At 29.3% G+C, this 24837-nt stretch overlaps 3 protein-coding genes across 3 annotated transcripts; 2 read left to right on the top strand and 1 right to left on the bottom strand.

Annotated features, from left to right (window-relative positions):
- Positions 1 to 622: 622 nt before the first annotated feature.
- On the top strand, positions 623 to 6526 carry LOC126660229 (uncharacterized). The gene is made up of 9 exons (XM_050353601.2): positions 623 to 913; positions 1024 to 1125; positions 1757 to 1916; positions 2017 to 2196; positions 2597 to 2731; positions 2909 to 2991; positions 3139 to 3232; positions 3317 to 3416; positions 5460 to 6526. Exons 1-8 carry the CDS (start codon positions 660 to 662, stop codon positions 3404 to 3406), a joined length of 1098 nt encoding a protein of 365 aa, XP_050209558.1. The 5' UTR covers positions 623 to 659; the 3' UTR covers positions 3407 to 3416; positions 5460 to 6526.
- On the bottom strand, positions 3748 to 11906 carry LOC126660228 (oligopeptide transporter 4). Its single transcript, XM_050353600.2, has 6 exons — positions 11263 to 11906; positions 9127 to 9224; positions 5797 to 6366; positions 5443 to 5695; positions 5179 to 5361; positions 3748 to 4574 (listed from the first exon to the last, which is right to left on the bottom strand). The coding sequence occupies exons 1-6, from the start codon at positions 11788 to 11790 to the stop codon at positions 3960 to 3962; spliced, it is 2247 nt and encodes a 748-aa protein (XP_050209557.1). The 5' UTR covers positions 11791 to 11906; the 3' UTR covers positions 3748 to 3959.
- Positions 11907 to 20947: 9041 nt separating this feature from the next.
- Positions 20948 to 24743, top strand: LOC126661191 (uncharacterized). The gene is made up of 5 exons (XM_050355007.2): positions 20948 to 21195; positions 21327 to 22246; positions 22612 to 22691; positions 23799 to 24063; positions 24157 to 24743. The coding sequence occupies exons 2-5, from the start codon at positions 21493 to 21495 to the stop codon at positions 24414 to 24416; spliced, it is 1359 nt and encodes a 452-aa protein (XP_050210964.1). The 5' UTR covers positions 20948 to 21195; positions 21327 to 21492; the 3' UTR covers positions 24417 to 24743.
- The last annotated feature ends 94 nt before the right edge of the window (positions 24744 to 24837 follow it).

Here is a 24837-nt window from a genome sequence, read left to right as displayed (position 1 = left end):
GATAATTGTATTATGGATGCTTAAACTCTTTCAAATATACTAATTTAGTGCCTAACCTATTTGTTTTATCAAATCTATTCCTAAACTTTTAAATATTATAGTACAATGTTTCCCAGAATAGTCACTTTTTGATGTTTAATTACCCATAAAAATTTACTTGGTCATACAATTGTGTTTATTAGTCGTATAGGAAGTTTATGCCCTAATTAAACCACAAGAGTAAGTTTTAATTGAGCAAATTATTTTAAAGTTTCCTACTTATATTATAATTTACACTTTAATTTTCTCTTATTTAAAAATTAAACGATTTATCCCTCACTTTTATTTCCATCAAAGATTTATTCTTTTCGTCCATTTTCTATGTTAGTCAACCGAGTTAAAAGACTAAATAAAAAAAATTGAAAAAATGATTTGGTCTTCCATTTTTACTTTTGTATACGATTTCATCCATCAAATTTAAAATTACTTTACTCTCCAGGTCCTTTGATTTGGTTGACTAACACTAAAACGATGGATTAAATTATTGACATAATCAAAATTGAAGGATCAAATCGTCTAATTTTCAAATAAAATAGTTAAAGTGTGAATTATACTGAACGACACGCCGTTCATATTTAAACAACAAGAACACTGCGACTCCTCAAGCTCTCTCCAAGAAAATGGCTTTGCTACTGCCCACAAAATGGAAAAACAGCTTACCAATATTTTCAAATCTCAAAGCTCAAACCTTTCGATCAGACGCAGCTTTAAACTTAATATCAAACTCAAACCAACAACAAAATATCCAAACTTTAATACTATACAACTACCCATCTTTCTCAGGAGCTTTCTCAGCTTTATTTGCTCATCTTTTTCATGCCCATCTCAATCTCCCTTGTCTTACATTACCCTTCTCCTCAGTTCACCCTTTCAGGTAATTTTTTAACTTTTTTAGGATTTTAACTCTGTTTTTGATGTTGGTTTGTGTAAAATTTAAGGGTTTTTAAAGATTTTGCCTATGTGTTTGATATTGGGTTTGTTCAGGGTTCAAGATTTTTTGTTTGAAGGACTTGAAAGATGTTATCTTTTGGATTTTCTTGGTCCTCCAGGCTTTGCTGATTTGCTTTCAAAGCAAACTAATTGCAAGTGAGTTTAGATTTGTTGTCAGTTTTATGCTTTCTTTTAAATATTGGAAATGCTAAAAAGATAGGCCCTTTATAGAGTATGGATTGTAGCCGAAATCGCATTATTTGATTTTGGCTTTATCCTTCCCTCGAAATTGAATAGAAAATGAGACATTTTCCTCGATGAAATGAATCGATGGTTAGACGTAAAATCATTTAATGCGATTTAAGCTATAATCGATACTTTTTTACTCGCGACGTCAGTGCCACCACATCATAAATACCCGATTTCTATTCAATTTCAGTGGCTGGATAAAATTGGAATCACATGATGTGATTTGTGGCTATAATCGAGATTTTTTAAAGGTTTGGTTAGAATGGAGACTTTTGCTAAAGGTTTGGATTTGTTGGGTCATTAGGCCAGAAAGATATGAACTTTACTGTTTCTTTCACTTGTAGTTGTAGGGTAATTGGATTTGATCATAGAAAGTATATCAACTATTTGTGGTTAGATGCAAAACTATATAATGTTATTTTGGCTATAATCGAGACTTTTTAAAGGTTTGTTTAGAACTGAGACTTTTGCTAAAGGTTTGGATTTGCTGGGTTATTAGGCCAAAAAAATATGAACTATACTGTTTTTTTACTTGAAGGATAATTGGGTTTGATCATAGAAAATTAGCACTTTCAAGAATTTCTTCTGTGAAAGAGTACTCAGAGCTAGTCACATTTCATGTTGATGTTGAGAAGAGTACTTCTAGTGCTGTGTATGAGTATTTCTCTGACAAGCTTGTGCGTATGAGTTCTTCTAATGTAAGTAGTTCTGAGACTTTATCTTGTTATGCTTTACATAAGTTGCAGTTTTTATGGCGGATGTTAAATGGGAGTTTGTTTTTTCCTAATAAAAATAAAGGAGGGAGCTGCTAGATTGTTGAATCCAGAAGACCAAGACCGTGTTGAAATGATTCTTAAGTACATTGAAGATGTAGATCTTCAACGACGGAGTTTACCGGATATTAGAAGTTTTGAAATTGGATTGAGTGAATGGCGCTCAAAGCTCAATTGTATTACTAATCCATTTATTTTTGAAGAGGTATGGTGCACTGAATTTCATTTGATTCCTTCACTATGAATTTTTTTAGATGATATATCTATATATGAAATTCCTTAAGTTTTGGTTTAATATATATATAATATATATGTGGCAATTTGTTGCAGTTTAAGGAATTTTGTAAGTTGATACACTTTATTGGTCATATAAGTTTGAATAAGCAGAAGAACGGAAATACTCTTCACTATATGTATATGTATAATTGAATTTGATTAATGGCTTGAGCATTTTTTGAATATGTTTATCATATAAAATGCTCAAATTGTGTGCCTAACATATTGTAAAGTGCTTACTCTGTTTCCATACCATCTTTTATGTTTCTTTGCAATTTCAGAAATGTTTTTCAGTGCTAAAATATCTTTAAACATGTTGCTTGTAGTAGTTATTGGATATAAGCTCCATGGACTTAATTGCCAAGGGGAATTCGTATATATCTGCTCGTCAGATTGCTGCAAGCAAGTTGTTGGATAAAGTTTTTAAAGTTCGGTTGGGTAGAGGATTATACGGGGAGTGCCTGGTAAATGATTTCTTTCTTTTTGAATTCATTGTTTGACGTAATATTTCCTGTTTATAGTATCTCGTTTATTCTCCTCGTAAATTATCTCATTTCTCCTAGTCCATCCCGGAGGAGTGTGGTAACTTTAGGTTGTGTAACGTGTATTTGATCTTAACTTATCATAATCCATAATCACAGGGGGTCACAGCCGATGGCAATTCTAACTTAAGCGATGAAATTGGCAGACAGCTCAGTGTAAAAAGTGCTGAAGCTGGTCTAAGGTATAATGTGTATTCGATTGTTCAAGTTAGACCAACATTCGTTCCAAGAATTTTAATTTCTAATTTTTTTTCTGTTTTTTAATATGAATTTTCATTTATTTTGCGTGCAACTTGCCACTAATTAAGTAAATGTATATATTCTATTAGGCCCATAGGAGCTGTTGTCTACATGCTAAGAAATAATCTAAAGATGGCCTTGAGGAGTACAGATAGTGCTGCTGATACTTCAGAAGTTGCAAAGGTATGCATCATGAAAATTGATCAAATCATTTACTTATTTTTATCGAATTATTTAGCTGAAATCGGTTGCTTTCTGAATATGAAGGCATACGGTGGAGGTGGCTCAGCTAGTTCTAGCTCTTTTATTATTCGGATGGATGAGTATAATCAGTGGCTTTCAGGCAGTACATCATAACCGCATCAAGGTATGAAGCACTATGGTTACGTTTCTCTATACTATGCCCGTAAACTTTTTCTTCTCTATCTATAATTTTATTTTCTATACATATAATATTATACACATTATCTCATGAGTGCATAAATTGCGCAGTAGATCGTTGATCTTTGTGCTATTTCTGTCTATTTAAGCCAAATAATCTCCATTATATGATATACATGGCATAATATACAGTAAATTATTCTAGTAATCTAGTTTCTGTTGATGAAATCTTTTGTGTTGTGAAGACTCTATTGCCCGACATACTTGCTGTACTTACAAATTTGCTTTTTAGATGCTGAAACATTATAAACAAAGGGTTTCAATCTTAAACTTTTTTTGTGATTCTCAATTTAATTTATATTACACTTTTTGCATTTCACATTGAAAACATAAATCAATAACCGTGACTTTATATGTAAAGCTGAATTCTATGTAATAGTTATCATACTTATGAAACCTACTTGTGAATTATCTGCTAAATCTATTCTATGCATCACTGTAAACTGAAACACGCGAACCTTTAATGTCATTAATTGGCGGGGCAACCAGCAACATTTATGCCTTTGGCTGTCGGACAAGTTGCTAATTCACAATGTTCACCATTCGTGCCCCACCAATTTATACTTCTATTTTCTATGCCCACCGAAAAATATAGTAGCACCGCCATGAAAGCCACTCCAGCATCTAGTGCAGCTGAAAGAATATAATTGTACCTCTGCCACCATTTCTTCCGGTAACGGAAGACGAAAAAGTTAAATATTATTCCAATTATGATCCATGAATTATAGTTTACCGCTGTTGCTGGAGGCATTGATCCCGTTGCTCCTAGAAGGACAGGAAGGTTAATTAGAGGAATCCAAGACTGTTTTGGGAATGACTTGTGCAACAGCCAAACTATAACGGGTCCAATTGCACCTCCTAGGAAGAACCAATTCATGGCTGGATAATTTCCGAGACTACCAAAGATCCTTTTTGGTCCCACCAGACCCCATATGACCGATGCATCGAAGAAGACTCTGTCTCCTGGGCATGTCCAAGGACTGTCGGGAGGGAGCAGATCATCTTGGCATATGTTATTAATGGAGTTTAACAACCACCATGCAACTGAAAGGTTGATAGTTCCGGCAAGCATCGTTCCTATGAACTAAGAATTACCATAAAACAAAAGTATGTTAGCAATTGTAACCTTATCATAAATACCTAGTCTAAACTTTTGCAAAATTAAACAATGAGAAGTATTAAACTACTGACTGTCTATGTAGGGCAGGGATGGATACGGAAAAATGGGACACTTGGACACATCAAAACAGTTCTATATTTTAGGTTTCCTTTGTCAAAAATAAAATTTCATGTTAGAAATGCCAATGTTTTGACACATTTTCAAAACGGGAAACGTTTATTGAATGAAGTGTCCATGCTACTTAGCTCACTGTTGCTCGCTTGTTCAAATTCTCAGCTTAAAAATGATTGGAATTCCCAAATGAACATTTTATAGAAGATTTTCTGTGCAAACAACTTTGTTGACGGGCGTTTTAGTTACTAGGTGGGTGTATTCAATTCAAACCGAATCCAAACTGGAATTTTATACTTATTAAAAAATGAACCAAACTGAGTTTACAAGAATTTAAAATATTTCAAATTGAGTCAAAAAGAATCAATTTGTCGGTTCAGTTATTTGGTTTGATTTGGTTTTTACACACCCTTATTAGTTGCTTGTTATTTTAGTTTTTACTGTTGTTGAAATGTACCTGAACCAGGAACATTGATCTTGGAGGGATCTTCATGTAGTGTCCAAGCTTGAAATCATTAAGGAAAGAGACAGCCTGAGCCATGCTCATGTAACCATACACCTTGAAGCACACATTAGCTATTGGTCTTCCTGGATATATGATACCCATAACGTATTCAGTAATGATGTTCAGCCCCGGTGTCTATACACAACGTATTGGATCATTAGTAATAGCGAAAGAGTAAACTTTTATTTACTTGAGCAATGATTTATTGCCGTTTACCTGGTTTGTGGTTGCAGTTATGATGCTGATCGGAAGGGTGAAGCAGAATGCCATTGCGCTGGCAAAGATAAGTCCCCACCACGGCAGTTGAACTTGATCTTTCAAAAATATGCAGAGAACAAGCGAAACTGCAAGTGACAAAGCCAGCAACACGTAAAACCACCAAGAAGGTATATCGTCGTAATTTTTCATCAACCTGGTATGAATATCCTCCTTGCCCTTGGAAGAAGCACGATAGCGCTCGATTATCTCCCTGTGGATTAAAGTTTCTTATATTAGCATATGACAGTGTGTGCATAAAAATTTCTCGGTCAGAAAGTGCTACTGAGAAATGAAATGCTTGTATTGTTTTACCTTCCATAGAATAACGCAACATGCGTAAGCGTAGACGCAATGGTTGCAAAACCGAACCCGTAAGTAAGAGCAAAAAATGTGCTTAAATGAATTCTTCCTTGCTCCTCATACTTTGGCAGATCAAGCTCAAATTCGTCATTTACAATAGCTGATATGTTATACTTCTGACCCTGAGCCGTAAACAAATGCGAGGAGAATATCGGGTATCTCTTCGCGTTATACAAGTCGAGGCCCCAATAAGCAACAGGATTAGCAATGTAGACTATAAGGAGATAGCCAACGAGAACATTAACAATGGCGAAGAAAGGGCTAATGAGTGGACTGAATAAGAATGACGCTACGGCAGACCAGTCGAGTGTAAAAGCTCCGAGACCAAGGCCTCTCATGCCAGAACCGAGCTGCTGTGCCGTTACGGACTTTGAGAACACCCAGCAGATCCATGAAATGCTTGTGAGTGTTGTGAATAGGTAACCGGGAACTACGTACCAGATAAAACTGCAAGTTAGTGCAATGACGAAGAACTTGGCTCGTGTTGTTCCTTGACTTTTATCGTCTTTTTCGTGTAATGCCCTGCAAATCATACCAGAGAGTTTATGCAAAGTGTTGATCATTATTTTATGTGTGCTGATAAAATGGTGATAAGGTCTTTTTAGATCGAGTGTTTTATTGTTTACATTGCTGAAAGTGCAACATGAACTTGCAACTAATCACAAGTAATTTTTACATTTCATTTATAGTTGAATTTAGGAGTATTTGGATCAAATTAAACTAATTTTGTCAAAAAATAAATGTTTCGAATTAAAATAAATTGAACCAATTGAATTTGGTTGGTTTTTCTTTTTGACTTGATTTGTAGCAACTTTAAATTAGAATTTTTTTATGAAAAAATAAATCTTTTATAATTTTATCTAAGATATTAATCTAATTAGAATCCTTTCTAATTTGATTTTACATGCTATTTCTGGAATGATCAAGAATTTTGACCAATGTTTTAGTAATGACAAATCAATAAAAATGTATTTTGTCTCTCCAATTTAACATAAAAAAATCAAAAGAATTTAAGTTTGTGATTTCATATGAAAAAATTACAGCTTATATATGAATTGATTTAAAATTAACAAACTCTAGCAAACATGACCCCTACCATGTGATATAATTATTTTATTTAATTTTTCCTTAAGTCTCAATAAATATTAATAAACCCAAATTGACAAATTCCGCCAAATTTATTCTTCTTTTGACAATTAATCCTTTTATTGCTAAAGACAGCGCCCAGCAGCTTATTTATTTTCAGCAACCACCTCACTTATTCACACCTTCACAAATAATTTTGTCCCAATCCACTTATGCTAATGCCAAATTGATGAACATCTATTGTATTTGTTTCCTCATTTTAAATAATATTAATTTCACAAAAATTCATTTATCAAAATTGATAATATCCGACTTATATTCTTCAATAATATGGAGTCGGACTTTCTATTCACACTATTATAGATATGAAAATAAAAAAGAAAAACAATTATTAGATATCTTATATATAAAAAAAAAAATTGGCTGCATATTCAAGTCATAAGTACATAATTTCATAAAAGCATTTGATTTTTTGATACTTGTAGAAAACGAGTAATTAAAGTGTAGACCAAATCAAATTGGATGTTGATAGGCACAAAAGTCCTCCTATTTTGTACCTAGTCATATTCATGGAAAATATTAATTTTCGTTTTCTATCACTTATATGGTGTGAAAAAGGACTTGAGTGTAAGTTTGAGCTGTCTTTTAGGGACAAAAGTTAATTATTTAATTCAAAGTGTTATTATTAAGGATTGCTTCACATCATATCAACCTTGATGTTTAATGATAGCTATAATGAACAATATCCTTAGACTTTGACATCAATTGGTTCCCCCTTCCTAGTGGAAAATGTAGAGTATTGATACTAATAGTTATAGCTCAAATAATATTTGTGCTCCACAATATTTTAAAATCATAAAATTAAATTTCTAGGAAGTTAAAGCATACTTTATTTTTAATTGAGTCATAAATTAGGAAGAGTTGATTGTATTTAATCAATGAAATATATTTGTACTAATGTGATAAAATTATTTAAAAATTTAAATATTTAATCTCGAATGTGCGTTAAAAAAATTAAAATAATTACTTTACATGTAAAACAAACTAACGCTTTTTATTCAATCAATAAAGAATTATCTCTATACTTGAATTTACAAGTCAAGTTCACGTAAGTCAAATTTAATCTATTTTGATAATCAGATTCATAATTTTTTAAATTACACTCACTTATGTTTTTTTTATAAGCATATGAAAGATAACTATAGATTTTTAATTTAATTTTTATATAATTATTAAAATATTCTATTGTTTATTCAATATTGTGTATCAATTTTGATAAACTTTATTTAAAATATTTTAGATTATTTTTCAAATGCTACGTAAACATATGATTGAGCATACTAGACTGTAAATGTATGATTGAGCATAACTAGACTGATTTGAAAGAGTCATAAATTAAATTATTAAAATAAATTAAAATTTAATTTATATGAATTCGTCTATAGATATATATATATATATATATATATATATATATATATACCTCATTACATCACCAATAAGAAAAAGAAGGACAAAAAATTGATGTGAAATTGAAAAGTAGCAGCCAGTGCATAATTGCTGTCACTCTAGAGTTGCTAGTATTTCTAATTTTTTATAGACCTCGCATCATCATTAAGCCATAATAGTGGGTAATATTTAATTCCAAAATTTGTGGATCATCCATATTTTTAACTCAAAATATCACATGCACTAGAGAAAATATTTTAATAATTAGTCTTTTTTAGTTAAAGTTATTAAAAAAATAACTAAGAAGGAGGACTACTAAGATTCTGATATCACTAATAACAATTTTTCTCTATATTTAATGATAACAAATATGTATAATAACTAAAGTAATGATAATTAGTGCTAGTTGTGTACGTTTATCTCAAACGAATCTAACCGAATAAAAATTTTGCTTTTACAAAATCAAATCGAACTAAAACTTTTAAAAGTTAATCTTTAAATTTTAAACAAAATTAAATTTGTCAGTTTGGTCAATTTTTAAATTGATTCGTTTATTTCGATTTGATCTATAATAAAATTTAAACCAAACTCTTTTTATGTGTCTAAAATTGACCGGATTTTTTTTATTTTATAAAAGCAAACTAAATTAAATTTGTCAATTTTAATTCGATTAATATGTCTGGTTTGATTAAACTCTTAAATATTTCAATCCATAATTTAAAAAATGGGAAATAGAGTAACATTTACCTGAAGAGTGAGACCTGAACCAGAGTGTTCGGCCACCACATGTGTGCCGGTTCAACCACATACTTCCTCAGTAACCCGGCCCAGCCGTACCCTAGCACCTGTCATTCATTCTCCAATCAGAAATTATATTACAAATATCATATATATTTTTATTAATTATTGTAAAATAATAAAAAAAAAGATAAAGATCAATCAAAAATGCAAAATAATTACTTAATGTAACAATGAAACTGTAAATTTTTTTGTTTATAAATTGACTAATTTTATACAAATAAACTAAGTTTTTAATCTACGCAACTATCTTAAATAAATTTTTCATGGTTGAAATCGAAGTTATAAATTAATTTTTTTATGGAAGTATGTATCATCTATTTAAGTGATACTTCATTATTTTTATTATGAACTTAAGTAAATGAGATTTTATCTATACTATATATAAAAGCACGGATGGGGGGGACAGGCAAATTTACGAAATAATCCTTTAAAATTTATATTAAAAATTGATTTTATGGTCATTACTTATCCTAATTAAATTAGTAATTAATAAAGAATAAAATACTGTTAGAATAAAGAGATTGTGAATTTAATTTTAATTCACTACGTTTTCTATTTATTTCCTACAAATGCTCCTCCTAAAAAAAGAAGGTTTCTTGCCCTCCTTTCTCAATTCTCCAGGATCTAAAAAATATATTCCTCGACATCATCAATCTTGTGTGGCACAAGTAAATACTACTAAATACTAATTGCACTCCATTAAAACTCATCCTTGTTATATATGCCTATTATTTATAATCATATAAAGAAATTATTTTGCCACTTTCTTAGGTAGAGTTTTATTTTGATATAATTGAATTATTAAAAAAATATTAATTTAAAAGCTGTTATTTGCATAGGAAACATATGATTAAGTAGTATGTTTTATTTGACGTTTAATATTTTATATGAATATATAAGGTGGTGTTTAATTTTGAGTTTAAAATTTCTTACAAGTAAATGTCTTTTATAAATAAAGAGTTTAATTTGTAGTCAATTGAAATTTAACTTGAAGTTAACCGGGAGTTTAAAGATTTTATAAAGATTTTTTGCAATTGTTTTTATGTAAAATTATGTATAAGTGTAAAATCATCGTGACTAAATTGATTTACGGAATTAAAAATTATAATCCCTTTTCCTAAGAATTCTTTTATATTTATTTATTAATTAATAATCTAATTTAAAATTTAATAGCTATTACTCCAAACTACTAATTAAGGATAAAATTAAAATATAATTATTTTATTATTAAAAATAAAGTTCTGTGTAAATAAGGAATTGAATTCCATTTTATAAAAATAATTTATAATTCAAAAAAAGTATAACTAATTTAATGTTAGGTATATGTAAAATATATGGTACTATAAATTATAAATAAATATTATTAAAATTAATTAATTTCAACGAATAATAAATTAATAAATATTATTTATTTTTAACAATTCTAACTAATGTTGGTTATAAATATATTAAATTGATATAATTATATCAAATTTAATTAAAATGACAAGTCATATTACGAGCCACGTGCGTAGCACGTAATGCAAAACTAGTTATTATAAATTTCAAGATTCGTCTCTAGAATGTATACAAATTTATCAATAAAAAAATATTCATCTTTTGAATTTTGTAAAAAAAAAAGCCAAATAAAGTCAAACTTGCGACTTTATATAAAAACACTTTCAAAATTGATATATTTAGCATAAGTGACAGAAAATAATTTAAGCATTATATACAAATTGAAGCCAAAATGACAGAAATTATTGGACAATTTAGAGTTTAAAGATAAAACGAGTTTGAAATGTTTATTTTAAAATTATTTTTATTCAAAATTATGAATTTTTATCTTATTTTATTTCTTGCGTCTTGAATGGAAAAATAAATTTAATTTTAATAATTTTTAAAAGAAGTGCGTCAAAATTTTGGTAAAAAAGGAAATAAATAGTTGATCTACTTTAGCCATATCTTACCAAAACAAGAATGATGACAAAACATTATCTTGCTTTCATACCAAGAAAAAGAAGAACCAAACAAAATTTAATATACTAAGAACCAATAAAACAATTAAATTATGAACTAATTAAACATTAATTACTTAATTACCTGAGTAGTAAGTATAAGAATCCAACTAGCCAAAAATGATATTTTCCTCTGATAAAAAGCTTTAATTATCGTCACTATACCCACAGCATAAGCCGACCCATTTCCAAATGCACTTCCAGCATTAGCAAATATGGATATTAGTACGTGTTCTTTCATGTTAAACGGGCCCGGGTTTAAAGAAAACGATTTCGACCCGAATCCGAGGATCCGAAACTTGGTCTTGGGCAATACAGCGGCCAAGAAATGACCCACCGGAAGTGTAGCCACTTGGACCGTGATCTGAGTTATTACAAGTGGTTCGGTTCGGTAAGAAAAGAATTGGTTCAAGAAAGAAAGTAGCCCACATGATAGTAAGCCCAAGAACCACATTCTAAACGTCCATACCGGAAGGGTCGGGTCGTCCGTGTTCAACACGGTTAGCCGAACCTCCTCGATAGGCGAAATGTCGTCTTCATCCGCCGCCGCCGCAGCGTCGGTTTTTTCGACATCGGTGGTGGGGAATGGTGTTTGAATTTCTAGGGTTCCCATGGCTTGAAGGAATGAAATTGAGTTAGAGATGAGAGAATTGTGATATATTTATGTGCATGTAGTGTGAGGGTTAAGAGTTATATGTTAATGGGTTGGCATAATTTGGAGTCAACTATATTTGTCATGTAATAGAGGGGGGTCACATGATAGGATATTTAAGATTGTTTTTTGTATGTTTATAAGGCTAAAAACAATGCAACTTGCAAAATCAATTGAATATGAAGCTTTAAGATGGATTCGAAATCCTTATGTTCATACTAATAAAAAAGTTATAAGATTTTTTAAATGGATGAAGGTTCAATGATAATTTTCTTATTGTATTTAACATACTTTATAAATACATAAATAGGAATGGATCGATTCAATTATTCAATTGATCATTCACATTAAAACTCGGTTTTCAAAAATTAACAAAATTGAACCCGAATTGAAAGAAAAAACCAACTTAATTATGATTTTTTTATGGATGATTTAGTTACGGTTCATTGTGTGGTAAAAGGAGAAATAATATCTAATCATTATGTTATGGGTTCGAATTCAAATACAAACAACATAAATTATTTCAATTGTTTTTAAAGAAGATACAAAAAGAAAAAAGAAAAAAAGTTTATATTGTTATTTGCATCTAGGTCAAAACTATACACTAGGAATATGATGTCGCCGGTGGATATAGCACTGGTCGTAAATTTTAAGTTTAATTATTCAAAAATTGATTTATTTTCCGTATATGATCTTATTTTTAAAAGAAATTGATTTTAGTCAATTTTTTAATTTTTATTTTCAATTATAACATAAATTATAGTGGAAAAAAAAATTAAATACACCTTTCATATTGCTTCATGTTTAAAAAAATATAATAAAAATGTTAACTGGAATAATATGAAGTAATATAAAGATCTATTTGAATTTTTATTATTTCAATTTGAATTAATATTTATAATTGAAATTAAAAATTGATATTGATAAGAACTGAAAAAATTAAAAGATGAGAACATAAACAAAAACAACCGAAAATATAAGATACTTTTGGATGATTAAGCCTATATTTTAAAAATTAGGAATTCGAATTCTACATGCTCAATCTAAATCTGTGTGCTTTATATGTATAAAAAGATAAAATTTGTAAATCGAACTAAATCAATTAATGATACAATTCCGAAGAATTTATTTTAAAAATTCTTGATATTTAATGTGGTTTTAGAAATTTGTCAATTTCTCAATTCCTCTTAACTATGTATTTGTCAATTTCCGAATTCCTCTTAACCGTGAACACTCCTAATATATGTTGTTTGTCATGATAAGTATATGATAATCCTGTCGTCAAATTGCACAACCCATCTAACTCTTGCTAAAAAGGATACATGTCAAATAACTAAATAGATAATATAAATATCATGCATAGAGTTAAGGATTTAATAACATTTTAGCAAATTTCAGCGTTAAAAACAAAGAAAAAATGAATACAAATAGTACTTAAACTAAATTTATTATTTTAGTTTGATTTTCGAAAATTTGTATATTTGTATACACCCCTATACATAAATACTTGTTAGCTTCAAGAGTATACAAGTATAATTTTTTTTTTATCTTATACTAAAATATAAAATTGATCAAGAATTAAATTGTAAAATGCTCGATTATAAATTCTCCAATATCATATAAATCAATCATTTTCATGAGTAATTAATTTGAAAATATGCAAGGTGGTCTTAATATAGTTGAATATGATTACGAATAAGATAAGCATTAACTCATTAGCTGTGAAAAGGGTACTTCTTCACTAGCACAAAGGTTTGACTCCCTAAATAAGGGAGATGTCGACATTTTATTATTAGTGATCTTCTAATTATGAAATATTTGACAAATATTTTTTTTAATTATTATTCAATTATTTTTAATTATTTAATTTTTCACATGACTAACAAATAATTAGTTTATGATACGAATAATATGGCACAACGGCTGTTTTGTATGATTTTCCAATTTTTGTTTGTAATTAGCCACAACTCACAAGCACTAAGCTAGCTTATGGATATGGCAAAGCACATGTACACTCAATTGCATCAAGCTAAAAAAACACTGTTTCATAGCAATAATTGATAGAATACAAAATATTTGTTATTAGATTAAACCTAAATCGAATTATCACTTTAAAATATTTTATAATTGTAATATGAATTTTAAATTTTAATAATGTCAGATAAGAACAATTAATTTTTAATAATTCGGGACATCAACAATCTTCCAGTGAAAAATACTTATGAAAACATTAAAATTTACATTGTTTTAATATCCATAATTTTAAAAAAAATTGTTCAGTATTTTAATTATTAAAAATATAAATTAGATGTTTGATATTGCCAAAATTTAAAATCAATATAGTAATTATAAAACACATCAGAAATATAATTTATTTAGCAATTAATTCTTTTTAATTTAATAAAATTACTGGGAATTTATTTAAAAAGGAATAATTTTATTGAAACAAAAATCTTAATTGTTCTTTTTAAGCATTGCTCTAAAAATAATGTTATCCTAATAAAATGTAGCTAATTTAAAGATATTTTATCTAGTGTATGATCTATGAGTGGTTCCTAGGATTTCACTTCATAGGATTTATAACACTTTGTAATTATCTATATCTATACTATATATAAAAGTACGAATGGAACAGACAAATTTACTGAATAATCCTTTTCAGTTTACTATTAAATAAAATTTTTATGATCATTAACTAATTAGTTATTTAATTGATCACTATTGTAATTAAAATCCTAATTGGAATACGTAGTTAAATTATCTCCAATTTAATTTTTAGTATGTAAAAAATAGCTAAATTGTCTCCAAATTAGTAGGAATACCTATCTTTTTATTTGATTGAACTACAAAATTAAAATACTGTATTTGGTCAATATATTATTATTTAAATTTCTATCTTATTATTTTTAAAGATATTTTAAAAAAAAATTAATTATTTAATTATGGTTATTATAAAACCAAAAGAAGAAAATTTAATAGCCGAATATATTATATTTACTTTTACAAAAATTCTTAACTAATTTAATATTAATTATAAATAAAAAATTGATATAATTATAATAAATTTATTAATATATTCATTGAAGAATTATGTTACGAGCCACGTGTATAGCACGTAATGCGAAACTAGCCATTTATAAAAGAGTTAACTATAAAAGTTTCAAATCATTATTAGATTACTATGTTCAATCTTTTTACTAAACAAGACAAATATAAATTAATTGTTAAATTAGAAGTAACTCGATCAAATTGTTAGGTTATTTTTCTCTACATGTTTTTTTCTCTCCTCAATCATATAAATAAAAAACTCGATCAAATATTCAATGACAATATAAGATTTTGAATTTTAAATTTAAATTTTAGCAAAAGCGGAATAATAAAGAGGATGAACTACCATTTTTCATATGACTGATAATTATCTGTCATTTTTGGTTGTCTTTTGATATTTTTTTTAAATTATCTCACTTCGACTTATTTTTCAGTTATTAGTTGATTTTCCTTTTCTCTTAGTACTATTTTTTTTCAGTATTCCATCCGGTTTTTATAACTCCGCCCTCACTAATCTGGATCTGATCCGCGTCGCGCACCTGATATGGTGGGTGAGTCTGCCAGCGGAGATTTTATGCATTCACAAGACTCGAATCCGAAACTTATTTAAACGATACCAAACCGCTTACCATTTGGATTAACCCCGTTGCCCAGTAGTATTTTTATTATTTGGTTATATCATTTAGTGTGAATAAAAGAAAAAAGAGGACACTAAAAAGTCAATTGCATACCTGCCGGCTGCCGGAGATGGAAAATGCCACTTTGTTCTAATAATTTAATTAAGCAAGTTGGACATAGATAGAGTAATTAAGATTTAATTCGAACTGCCAAATTATTTTATTTTATTTTAGGAATAACTGCCAAATTATTTATATATCTTAGTTTAACCATATTAAAAACTTCAAATTCGAATCCTGTTCTAAAAAATTAAAAATATATATGTATCAATTATATGTTTAAGGAATTTAGGTTTATACAAATAAAAACGCTATGTTATTATTCTTTTAGTTCTAATTTAAAAAATGTATCAATTGTTTATTTTAATTAATATTATTAAATCAAATATCAATTTTACCTCTTAAACTTGTAAGACGTTATTTAACACCAAAAACATTTTTTTATTATTTGACTACTTCAGCTTGTCAATTTTTACCAATTAGATTCACTACTATAATTCAGGTAATTAGCAACGGAAATTTCCGTCGCTAATTACCCTTTGCGACGGATTATGTCCGTCGCAAAAGGCTTGGTCGCTAATGAAATAGCGACCAATCCGTCGCTAATCTCTTAGAATCCGTCGTAACTGCAAGTGAAACGCGCTTCCAGTGCAGTTTGCGATGGATCAATCCATTCGTCGCTATTTAGCGACGGAATAATATATCCGTCGCTGTTTTATGACGGACGAATTAGTCCGTCGCAATTTTTGGCACCAAAGTTTGGCGGGAGGTCCCCGACAAATTTTGCGACGGACTATTACATTTTGCAACGGATTGGTCGTCGCAAAATATGGCCCGGACACTCCCGCGTCCCGCCCAATATTTTGGTATATTCAGCGACAGATAGAAGTCCGTCGCTGATTCTGTCGCAAAAGAAGAAAATTAGCGACGGAGTTGTAGTCCGTCGCAAATTTCCTGTTTTTTAGTAGTGATTGAATCGAAACTATAAAATATTCAATGACATAAATAAAATTTAAATAATCCCCCGACTTACTTTTAATATAATTAAACTAGTCTAAAATTAAATAGAAACAAAAAAATATTAAGATATATAAATTATTATAGTCAGTTCGTATACTTTGTCTATTTAATTTTGAACTAATTTATAAATAAAGATAATTAATCTATAAGATGTTAATAATTTATAATTATTCTTAATTTTTTTAATTTATAGTACAAAATTATTTGATAAATAATTAAAAAATTGACTGTTTTCAAAAATATAGTAATTTTAATATTTAAGTACTGATTAGATTTTATAAATCATTATAATAATTTTTTTTCTTTAATTTTAGACTAATAATACTAAAATAAGTAGAGAAACTAAATTAAGTTTTATTTTTGTAAACAAAGTCCTTTATAATATTAATTGAATCTAATTGGTAAAAATCGACATGATAAATAGACCGTATGATGAATATTTATCAAAACTAGACTATATTTGATAAGATCAAAAATTTGATACTAAAAATACCCTTTTTATAAATATACAATGCGAGAAAGCAATTTTTTTTTTTTGGTAAGTCCGTCCGGTTTTCAGGGCTTCGCCTTAACTAATCCGGATTCGACTCGCGTTACGCATCTGGTGTGGTGGGTGAGTCTGCCAATGAAAATTTTCTGCATTCACAGACTCGAACTCAAAACCTTATTTAAGCGATATCAAACCGCTTACCACTTGAACCAATTTCCATCGGTAGAAAGCAATTCTTTCTAGTTATGATTGAGTTGCTTGAATAATATTGTCTTCAAATATTATTATTTTTCATTTATTAATGTGACGTGATATAATATAACAACTATCTAAAGTGCTAAAATTTTCATTGATCCCTAAATTCCAATACAATCAATTTCGATTTGTAAGAGTAGACTTTTTCGAATTGACCATCCTCCAAATCAGATTTTCTCAATCCTTCATTTTCCCTATATTTAAATTAAACTATCAAGATCTATATCATGTCCATAATCAAGGCTATGAATTAAAATATTTCGTCCATGTTATGCATTATAAAAATGAATTTGTTTTAAGTCTCGTGCTTATTATCTACACTAATAACCAATTGAGCTAACTCATAATTGAATATGATGCGCAATATCAAATCCAATTTGTTACGAGTCAAGAACCGAGGATGAGTAAAGATGTTTAAACAATAAAAATGAATTTGTTTATGAATTATAGTAGTTTTTTACTATTTTATTTTATTGGTTGTCTTTATTTATGACAATTCTATTTGTCTTTTTTTATTGAAATTTATTTCTTTCTTTTTAAAAAGTGTTTTTTTATAAAAGTGTCTCTAGATAATTGTTGAATCAGATATTATGGGTGTCTGATATTGCAGATGATGAAAACGTTTTAATCTAAGATTATATTTTTTAACATATCAATTTGATAATTAATTTTGTATTTTCGTAAGTAGATATGTGAATTAGTCATGATACTTAAGTGCAAAATACATGTTCCATATCAGGTTATCGGACTTGATTTTTGAATAATTTTAATTTTCTTACAAATACAAATATTTCGTATACGATCTAGTGAATTTTGATGAATTCGAAAATAAATAAATGAAGCTATTTATATGTCGGAAAAAAAAGAAAATTAATATACATTTGAAAGATTTATTATTTAATCAAATAGAATTTCGTAAATAATTTATTATTCTAATTAGGGGTAATGTTATAAAAATTCATAAACTATACTAGTTTTTTCAATTTAATCACGAATTTTAGTTAATCTCAATTGTATGCATGAAATTTCATTTTTTTTTCTCAATTTGATTCACGGGGTCATAATATGATAATGTGGCTGGCAAAAATAATACTCACCTCAGAAAAATGAGTGTCACGTCTGCATTTGTATCGAATTGAGAAAGAAAATTTGAATTTTCCTATATATAATTGAGACGTTTTAAAGCTCGTGATTCAATTGAGAAAATATGTATAGTTTAAGAATTTATTTTATATTACCCTTTATAATTATTTTAAAATTTTACACAACCAATGTAAATAAAAAAATAGCATTAATAGATAGGATGTATCAGAACCCAAATTTTTTAGCACTATCAAACTTGTAATTTTACAAGCAGACCAGACCGTATTATTGAACCAAAAATTGGCCAGCTATTTGGTCAGACTTACGCTAGAAACCGTATATTTTATTGGAGCAATTGATTCAGGCCAAATTAATAGAATTAGTGATTGATCCGATAGAACCGGTGATTGAACCGGCTTAACCAAATGTTCAACCTGTTATATATCCTAACGCATGTCTAAAACTAATTTTCTTAAGAGTAATTTACTCAATTGGCGATGGAACAAAAAAAATTGGTGATTGATTTGATAGAACCGATGATTGAATCGACTTAACCAAATGTTCAACCTGTTATATACCCTAATGCATGTTTAAAACTAATTTTTTAAATGTAATTTACTCAATTGGCGATGGAACCAAAAAAAAATGATGAGTACGGCTTTTGAAACACTACTATCAACAACCAATTTATTTGAATTCTTAAAGTCAAAAACAAAAAATTATTAGAATTCTCCAAAATGATTCCCCATAGTTTGGGCTTTTTGAGTTTTTGTTAAAAAGTTGAAGTAAGGATTACCTTTGGGCTTTTGGAAATGGGAATATCCAAACTTGAACAATGTCAATGGGCTTTACTCTCCTTCGTATGGCACGGGAATGGAAACGGAAAACAGAAACAACACGAAACGGACACGAAAAAATGATAAAATTTTAACACGAAATATGAAAGAAACATATAAATAATAATAAAATATAAGAATATATTTATAACATTAACAAATTTAAAATGTTATATATATTAAATTTTATTTATATATTTATACTGATTAATAAAATAAATCAAATATAACCCAATAAAAATAGGAAGAAAATATCGTAGATAAAGTGAACAATACAAATTATTAATAATTGATTAAAAAACTTATTTGTTGAAATTTCTTTTAGGTTTTTTTAATATCTATATATTTTTTTTATTTACGGAAACGGCCCGAAACGTTAGTTTCCGAGAGTTTTTGAGAGTTTTCGGTTTTCGAAAGGGACATGCAACTTTATTGAAGTTTCCCAGCTTCTAAGATTAAAACCTGATCCAATCCATCTGAAATTACATATTTGTATATTTCACATTAAATACATTTCTATTTATTTTTATCATTAAAATCTAACAATCAATTTATAGTCAAATATTCATTTTAACTTAGAACAAAAATAAAAATTTCAAAATAGGTTTGATTTTTTCATGTAATATTGCACAATTTGAAATTTTACGAAGTGTAAATATAGATAACAAAGAAAAGTACATAAATAGAAAACAAAATTGACCGAGAATAATTTTTTTTTTTTTTTGAGAATACCGAGCATAATTTTATAGTAAATACTATATACTCATAATCGGAATATATTATACTTGATAACAGAATGATCAATTGCACCTAACACCTAACAAACTACAAGATGGTTTAATGAATTTAATTTTTAGGTACCAAGAAGGCAAGAAGGAAAAGCAAAAGTATCTTATTCAATTTATTTATTTGCTAATTTATTTTTATCTTACTCAAAGAATTAATTTTTTAAATTAAATATAATAAAAAATAAAAGGTTATAGTTTTATATGACAATTAATTTTAAAGGTCATAATTAAAATAAAAGTTCGTATAAAGATCGTGATTTTTTATGAAATTAACCCGTAAAAATATTTCATATCTCAAACGTACGTTCATATATCACTATCATATAAACTCGATTTTAGAGACGGCACATTTGCTAATAAATAATTTATTATATTATAAATTATATAGTTCATGTGCATTATAATTAGGAATTGTTATTTAATTATAGCGATGAGAAAAAAGGGAAAATTTTGGTACTAGTGAAACTTTCTCTAAAGATATAAAAACAAAAATAAAACTCCAAAAATTTACTTAACTACACAAAAAGAAAAGAAATTAACAAAAAAACAAATGATTATGTACTTATTTTGGTGTTGTACAAAAACAAACTCCTAAAATGTAGCAGCAGCACAAAGAAAAACAAGAGCCAAAAATTTCTGCAACAATGGCAGGCAACAATTTGGTAAATAATTAAACAATTATATAATAAAATAGTATTAATTAACTAATCTTTTTTTTAATCAAAGGCTAAAACACCTTATTAATTAACTAATCTTTTTTTTAATCAAAGGCTAAAACGCCTTATTAATTAACTAATCAAAATCCCTAATTACAATTCTTGAGATCGTGAACATTACTGCTGCTTATTTTAGTATCTTAAAAAAACATAAAACTAATTATTTGTTTTTTTAAAACTAATTATTCATTGAATTAATTAACAAATATGTTAATTAATTCAATGAATGAGAACTTTCTTAGAACCTTCACAACACGTTATCTTAATTTGTTTGCTAATTTCCTCGTCTTCTCAGACCAATTTTTCATTTTATTTTGAAACTTTCAAATTTGCAATCTTTTTCTTCAAATGTCATAAAATAAATTCTGGGTTTTGTTAAAGATTTAATCTTTGGTGGTTTTGGAATAATTCTTGATCTGGGTTTGCTCAAAAGTTCTTGACCCAGTTCATCAGGTAAATTTATTTGGTTCTTGAATATTAATTATTTAATTTCATTGTATTTGTATTGCATGGGACAATATTTGTATTTAATGTTGCTTAAGTTTGATTAAGATTGAAAATTTGTCTTAATTTGAATTCTGTAGGATTGTTGAACTGCCAATTTGGAATTTTCAATTTTGATTTGGTCTGTTGGTTTATCTTCATTTATATGGATTTGGATTGAACAAAAGGGGATCATTGTGTAGAAATTCTTGAGCTTGAATTGTATTGTATGCAAAGTTAGGTAGATTAAACTAGGCTGCAAAAACTATGGATCTTGCTAGAGTAAGCTCGACGGGAGATGGCGATTCGGATATCGATAGAGAAGCCACCGGGGACACTCCGCTTATGAGTAGACCATTGTATAGATCCCAATTTTCAGGTAGGGTGAGGCAAAGAGCTTATATATTTGATGGTGATGGGAATTATTACAATAAAGAATGGGACCTTACAGAAGGTCACGGAAACGAATTCTGTTGGTATCATGTCGAGCTTCCGAAGAGTAATGAGAAGCTTTCGTTATCTGCACAATGTCTCATTGATGTTCTTTGTCCTCCATTGAAACTTCAAGATATTCTAACACTAGTCAGCAATGGACCTTATTGTGGTTTCGTCGATGGGGCACTTGTGTTTAGAGTTAACTCTCCGGGTCCTCCTTCTAGTGATTATACATTTAGGTTAGCTGCTAGAGTTACTGAGAATTCGATAATTACTGTGTCCTTGGGGCGTGTTCCGAGATTGGGGTTTTCGCCAATTGGTCAATCTCTACTCTCGGAAATTCCTAGTGTAGAGACTCCGTCGTACAATGGAGGGGAGCAAAAGGAACAGCGTGGATTTGTGATTAAGGAACATGTTCTTGAGTTCTTTTTAACGATGAACCACTCCGAGGAAGCTGATAATCCTGTTCCGAAATCTGTTTCAAATCTCGTTGTTCACATTGTTGATACATACGTCGATCACCTTCAAGATATGGTGACTAAACTTGAGATTGAGCTAGACTCTGTGGAGATTAAACTCGACAATGGTAAAATCAAGTTTTCTTGTATATATTTCTGTGCTTTCTATATGCATCTGGAGTAGACATTTGTAATTTGGAAGAGAGTTAAGGTTCATGGTGCTTTGGTGCCCAACTAGGCAGCACGAACATTTCATTCAATCAAACCATTTTAGCCATGAAATTTCATTTTTAACATAGAAAACCTTAAATTAACACCGTTTCGCTAGGTCAGTGTCCCATTTCCCCATATCCGTGCTATATAGGAAATGCCATATATGATCACTAACATATAATGTAGTATAAAGGGCTTAATGTTGCGGACTGTGTAGATTTGCATTTTCTTTTTTTCCTCTTGCAATGAAGCCAAATCTTATTTATATTGTATAATGCAGGTGGCTTTATTTTGAAGAAACAAATGCTAGATGATAGAAGATTTCCTAAAATGCATCTTAATCTGCAGCGTCTATTACAGGTAGTCGCTCTTGCCAATTTGATCGTATACCTGATTAGACTGAAGATAGAAATAGGAGTCTCATAACATAAGTTACTGTGTATTGAACCATATTTAAGCTGTTGATGACAAGCAACTTGAAATTGAGATTCTAGAAACTAATCAGCAGCGAGCTCGAAGCTTAAGGCCATGTTTTGTTTAGAGGCTGTAGGAAGTTAGGAGCTGATCAATCAGTTGAAATAAAAAGCTCCAAAATGAAACAGTCGGAAAAGCTGTTCTCGACTTTCAAACAACAGCTGAACCAATAGGTCTTAAGTCTTCTATCTAGTTTAGCACTGAACCGTGTATTGAACCATATTTAAGCTGTTGATGACAAGCATGCACCTGGAAATTGAAATTCTAGAAACTAATCAGCAGCGAGCTCGAAGCTTAAGGCCATGTATGCTTTAGAGGTTGGAGGAAGTTAGGAGCTGATCAAATAGTTGAAATAAAAAGCTCCAAAATGAAACTGTTGGAAAAGCTATTGTCGACTTTTAAACAACAGCTGAGCCAAATAGGTCTTTGGTATTCTATCTAGTTTAGTTTAGTTTACTTCTCAAAATAGTACCATTGACTTATATTCCTCCCCTTGTCCACATCGAGAAAAAGAGCTAACTAATCCTAAGGCAACTGGTCGAGAAACTCGACGCCGTTATTCTTGAACAACAGAACAACCTTGGAGTTGGACCTTCTTTTCGCACTATTATAAATACAGAAATAATGGAAAAAAGTGGATTCAATTGTCAATTTCTCCTACCGAAAAAAGGATTGAAAACGGATTCGAGCCATAGTTCATGGTTTCATAAAAGCAAATGATTTTTCCGATCTAAATAAAACAGGTTTTACATGAAGAAGATTTGGCTCAACGTGTTCTATTCAATACGGGTAGGAGAAGGGACTTATAATGGAGTATAAAGGGCTTTAATTTTGTGCTGTATTCATCATTAACTTCGGCTTTATATCTGATTAATACTTATCCTCAACTTTTTATTTATTACTCTGAGGAATGTAAATAGATGCAAATTCTTTGTTCTTTTTGGATCTAATGTGCAAAATAATGTTGAAACCTTGTATCTCAATTGAACTTAGGTAATTGCGCATGGGGAACAAGTTTTTCCAAGAGTTAAAGAAAAATGTTCATCAAAAAGCTGGTTTGCTAGTGAGGACATTAACTCCCTAGAAGAATTAATCGGACGACTGAGGAGGTTAAAAGAGAATGTCGGGTTTATAGCAAATCGTGTAACAGCAATTCAGGCAGGTCTAGATAGCTGGCAATCCGAGCAAATAAACAAGAAACTGTATTATCTTTCATTCCTTTCGATTATATTCCTTCCGCTGTCTATAATTACTGGAGGTAAATGTTGCGAATTAATATTAAATTCCATTATAGCAGTTATAAAATCTAATGATCATAATACCAATCAGTCTCGATGGATGCTATTGACAGTGTTTGGCATGAATGTGGGAGGAGTTCCATGGACAGGGCAGAAGAATCCGGAGTTGGAAGATGGCTTTCGTAATGTAATGTTTATCTGTTTTGTGATGCTAATTCTCCTGCTCTTATGCTTCCTTTTCCCTTCACTATATGCTCGTATAGCTGCATGGTGGAGGAACAGGGCAATAAAAAAAAGCTGGACGCTCAACAGGAGGTCGTTTCTTAAGAGAACCCGTGTACATGAAGATAGAGGAGGTTACCTTCGCATTTAAAATATTCCGATGACAGGTTCTGTTGATAATTCTCTTTTAGCAGAATATGTCTTTCGTCCTAAGGATACGAAATGGAAACTGTTGTATTTTTTCATTCTGTTGATATATGTCGGTGATTTCTTGATCACGGTTGGTTCTACAAATTGTCATTATGATCATCCGCCCTGCCTGAGAAATTTCTCACTGTCATGATTAGAGGTCAAGCTTCGTTCACAGTTTGTTGTCATGTAATCTTTTATTTTTTGATTTTTCTAGAATTGATCAACACATTGTACATATTGTAACAGATATCATTTTGAATATATGTACCTTAAATGTTTCTTTTTATATTACTTTCCTTTAAATTTTGAGTATGTGAGAAGTTAAGCTGTGTGATCTTTATAATTCACAAACCAATCAAAATATGAGTGCAACCGTATTA

The sequence above is a fragment of the Mercurialis annua genome, linkage group LG8 (genome assembly GCF_937616625.2).
Source record: "Mercurialis annua linkage group LG8, ddMerAnnu1.2, whole genome shotgun sequence".
NCBI lineage: Eukaryota > Viridiplantae > Streptophyta > Magnoliopsida > Malpighiales > Euphorbiaceae > Mercurialis > Mercurialis annua.
Note: the sequence above shows the minus strand (reverse complement) of the source record. Positions and strands in the feature narration are given on the sequence as shown.

Bases quoted from the DNA above. Each gene is read 5' to 3' on its own strand.
- LOC126660229 (XM_050353601.2), top strand. From the start codon at position 660: ATGGCTTTGCTACTGCCCACAAAATGGAAAAACAGCTTACCAATATTT. The intron at 914-1,023 runs GTAATTTTTTAA...GGGTTTGTTCAG, and splicing joins TCCTCAGTTCACCCTTTCAG to GGTTCAAGATTTTTTGTTTG. The intron at 1,917-2,016 runs GTAAGTAGTTCT...ATAAAAATAAAG, and splicing joins TGCGTATGAGTTCTTCTAAT to GAGGGAGCTGCTAGATTGTT.
- LOC126660228 (XM_050353600.2), bottom strand. From the start codon at position 11,790: ATGGGAACCCTAGAAATTCAAACACCATTCCCCACCACCGATGTCGAA. The intron at 9,225-11,262 runs GTAATTAAGTAA...AATGAATGACAG, and splicing joins TTCTTATACTTACTACTCAG to GTGCTAGGGTACGGCTGGGC. The intron at 4,575-5,178 runs GTACATTTCAAC...GGTAATTCTTAG, and splicing joins GATCAATGTTCCTGGTTCAG to TTCATAGGAACGATGCTTGC.
- LOC126661191 (XM_050355007.2), top strand. From the start codon at position 21,493: ATGGATCTTGCTAGAGTAAGCTCGACGGGAGATGGCGATTCGGATATC. The intron at 22,692-23,798 runs GTAGTCGCTCTT...AATTGAACTTAG, and splicing joins ATCTGCAGCGTCTATTACAG to GTAATTGCGCATGGGGAACA. The intron at 24,064-24,156 runs GTAAATGTTGCG...TGCTATTGACAG, and splicing joins GCTGTCTATAATTACTGGAG to TGTTTGGCATGAATGTGGGA.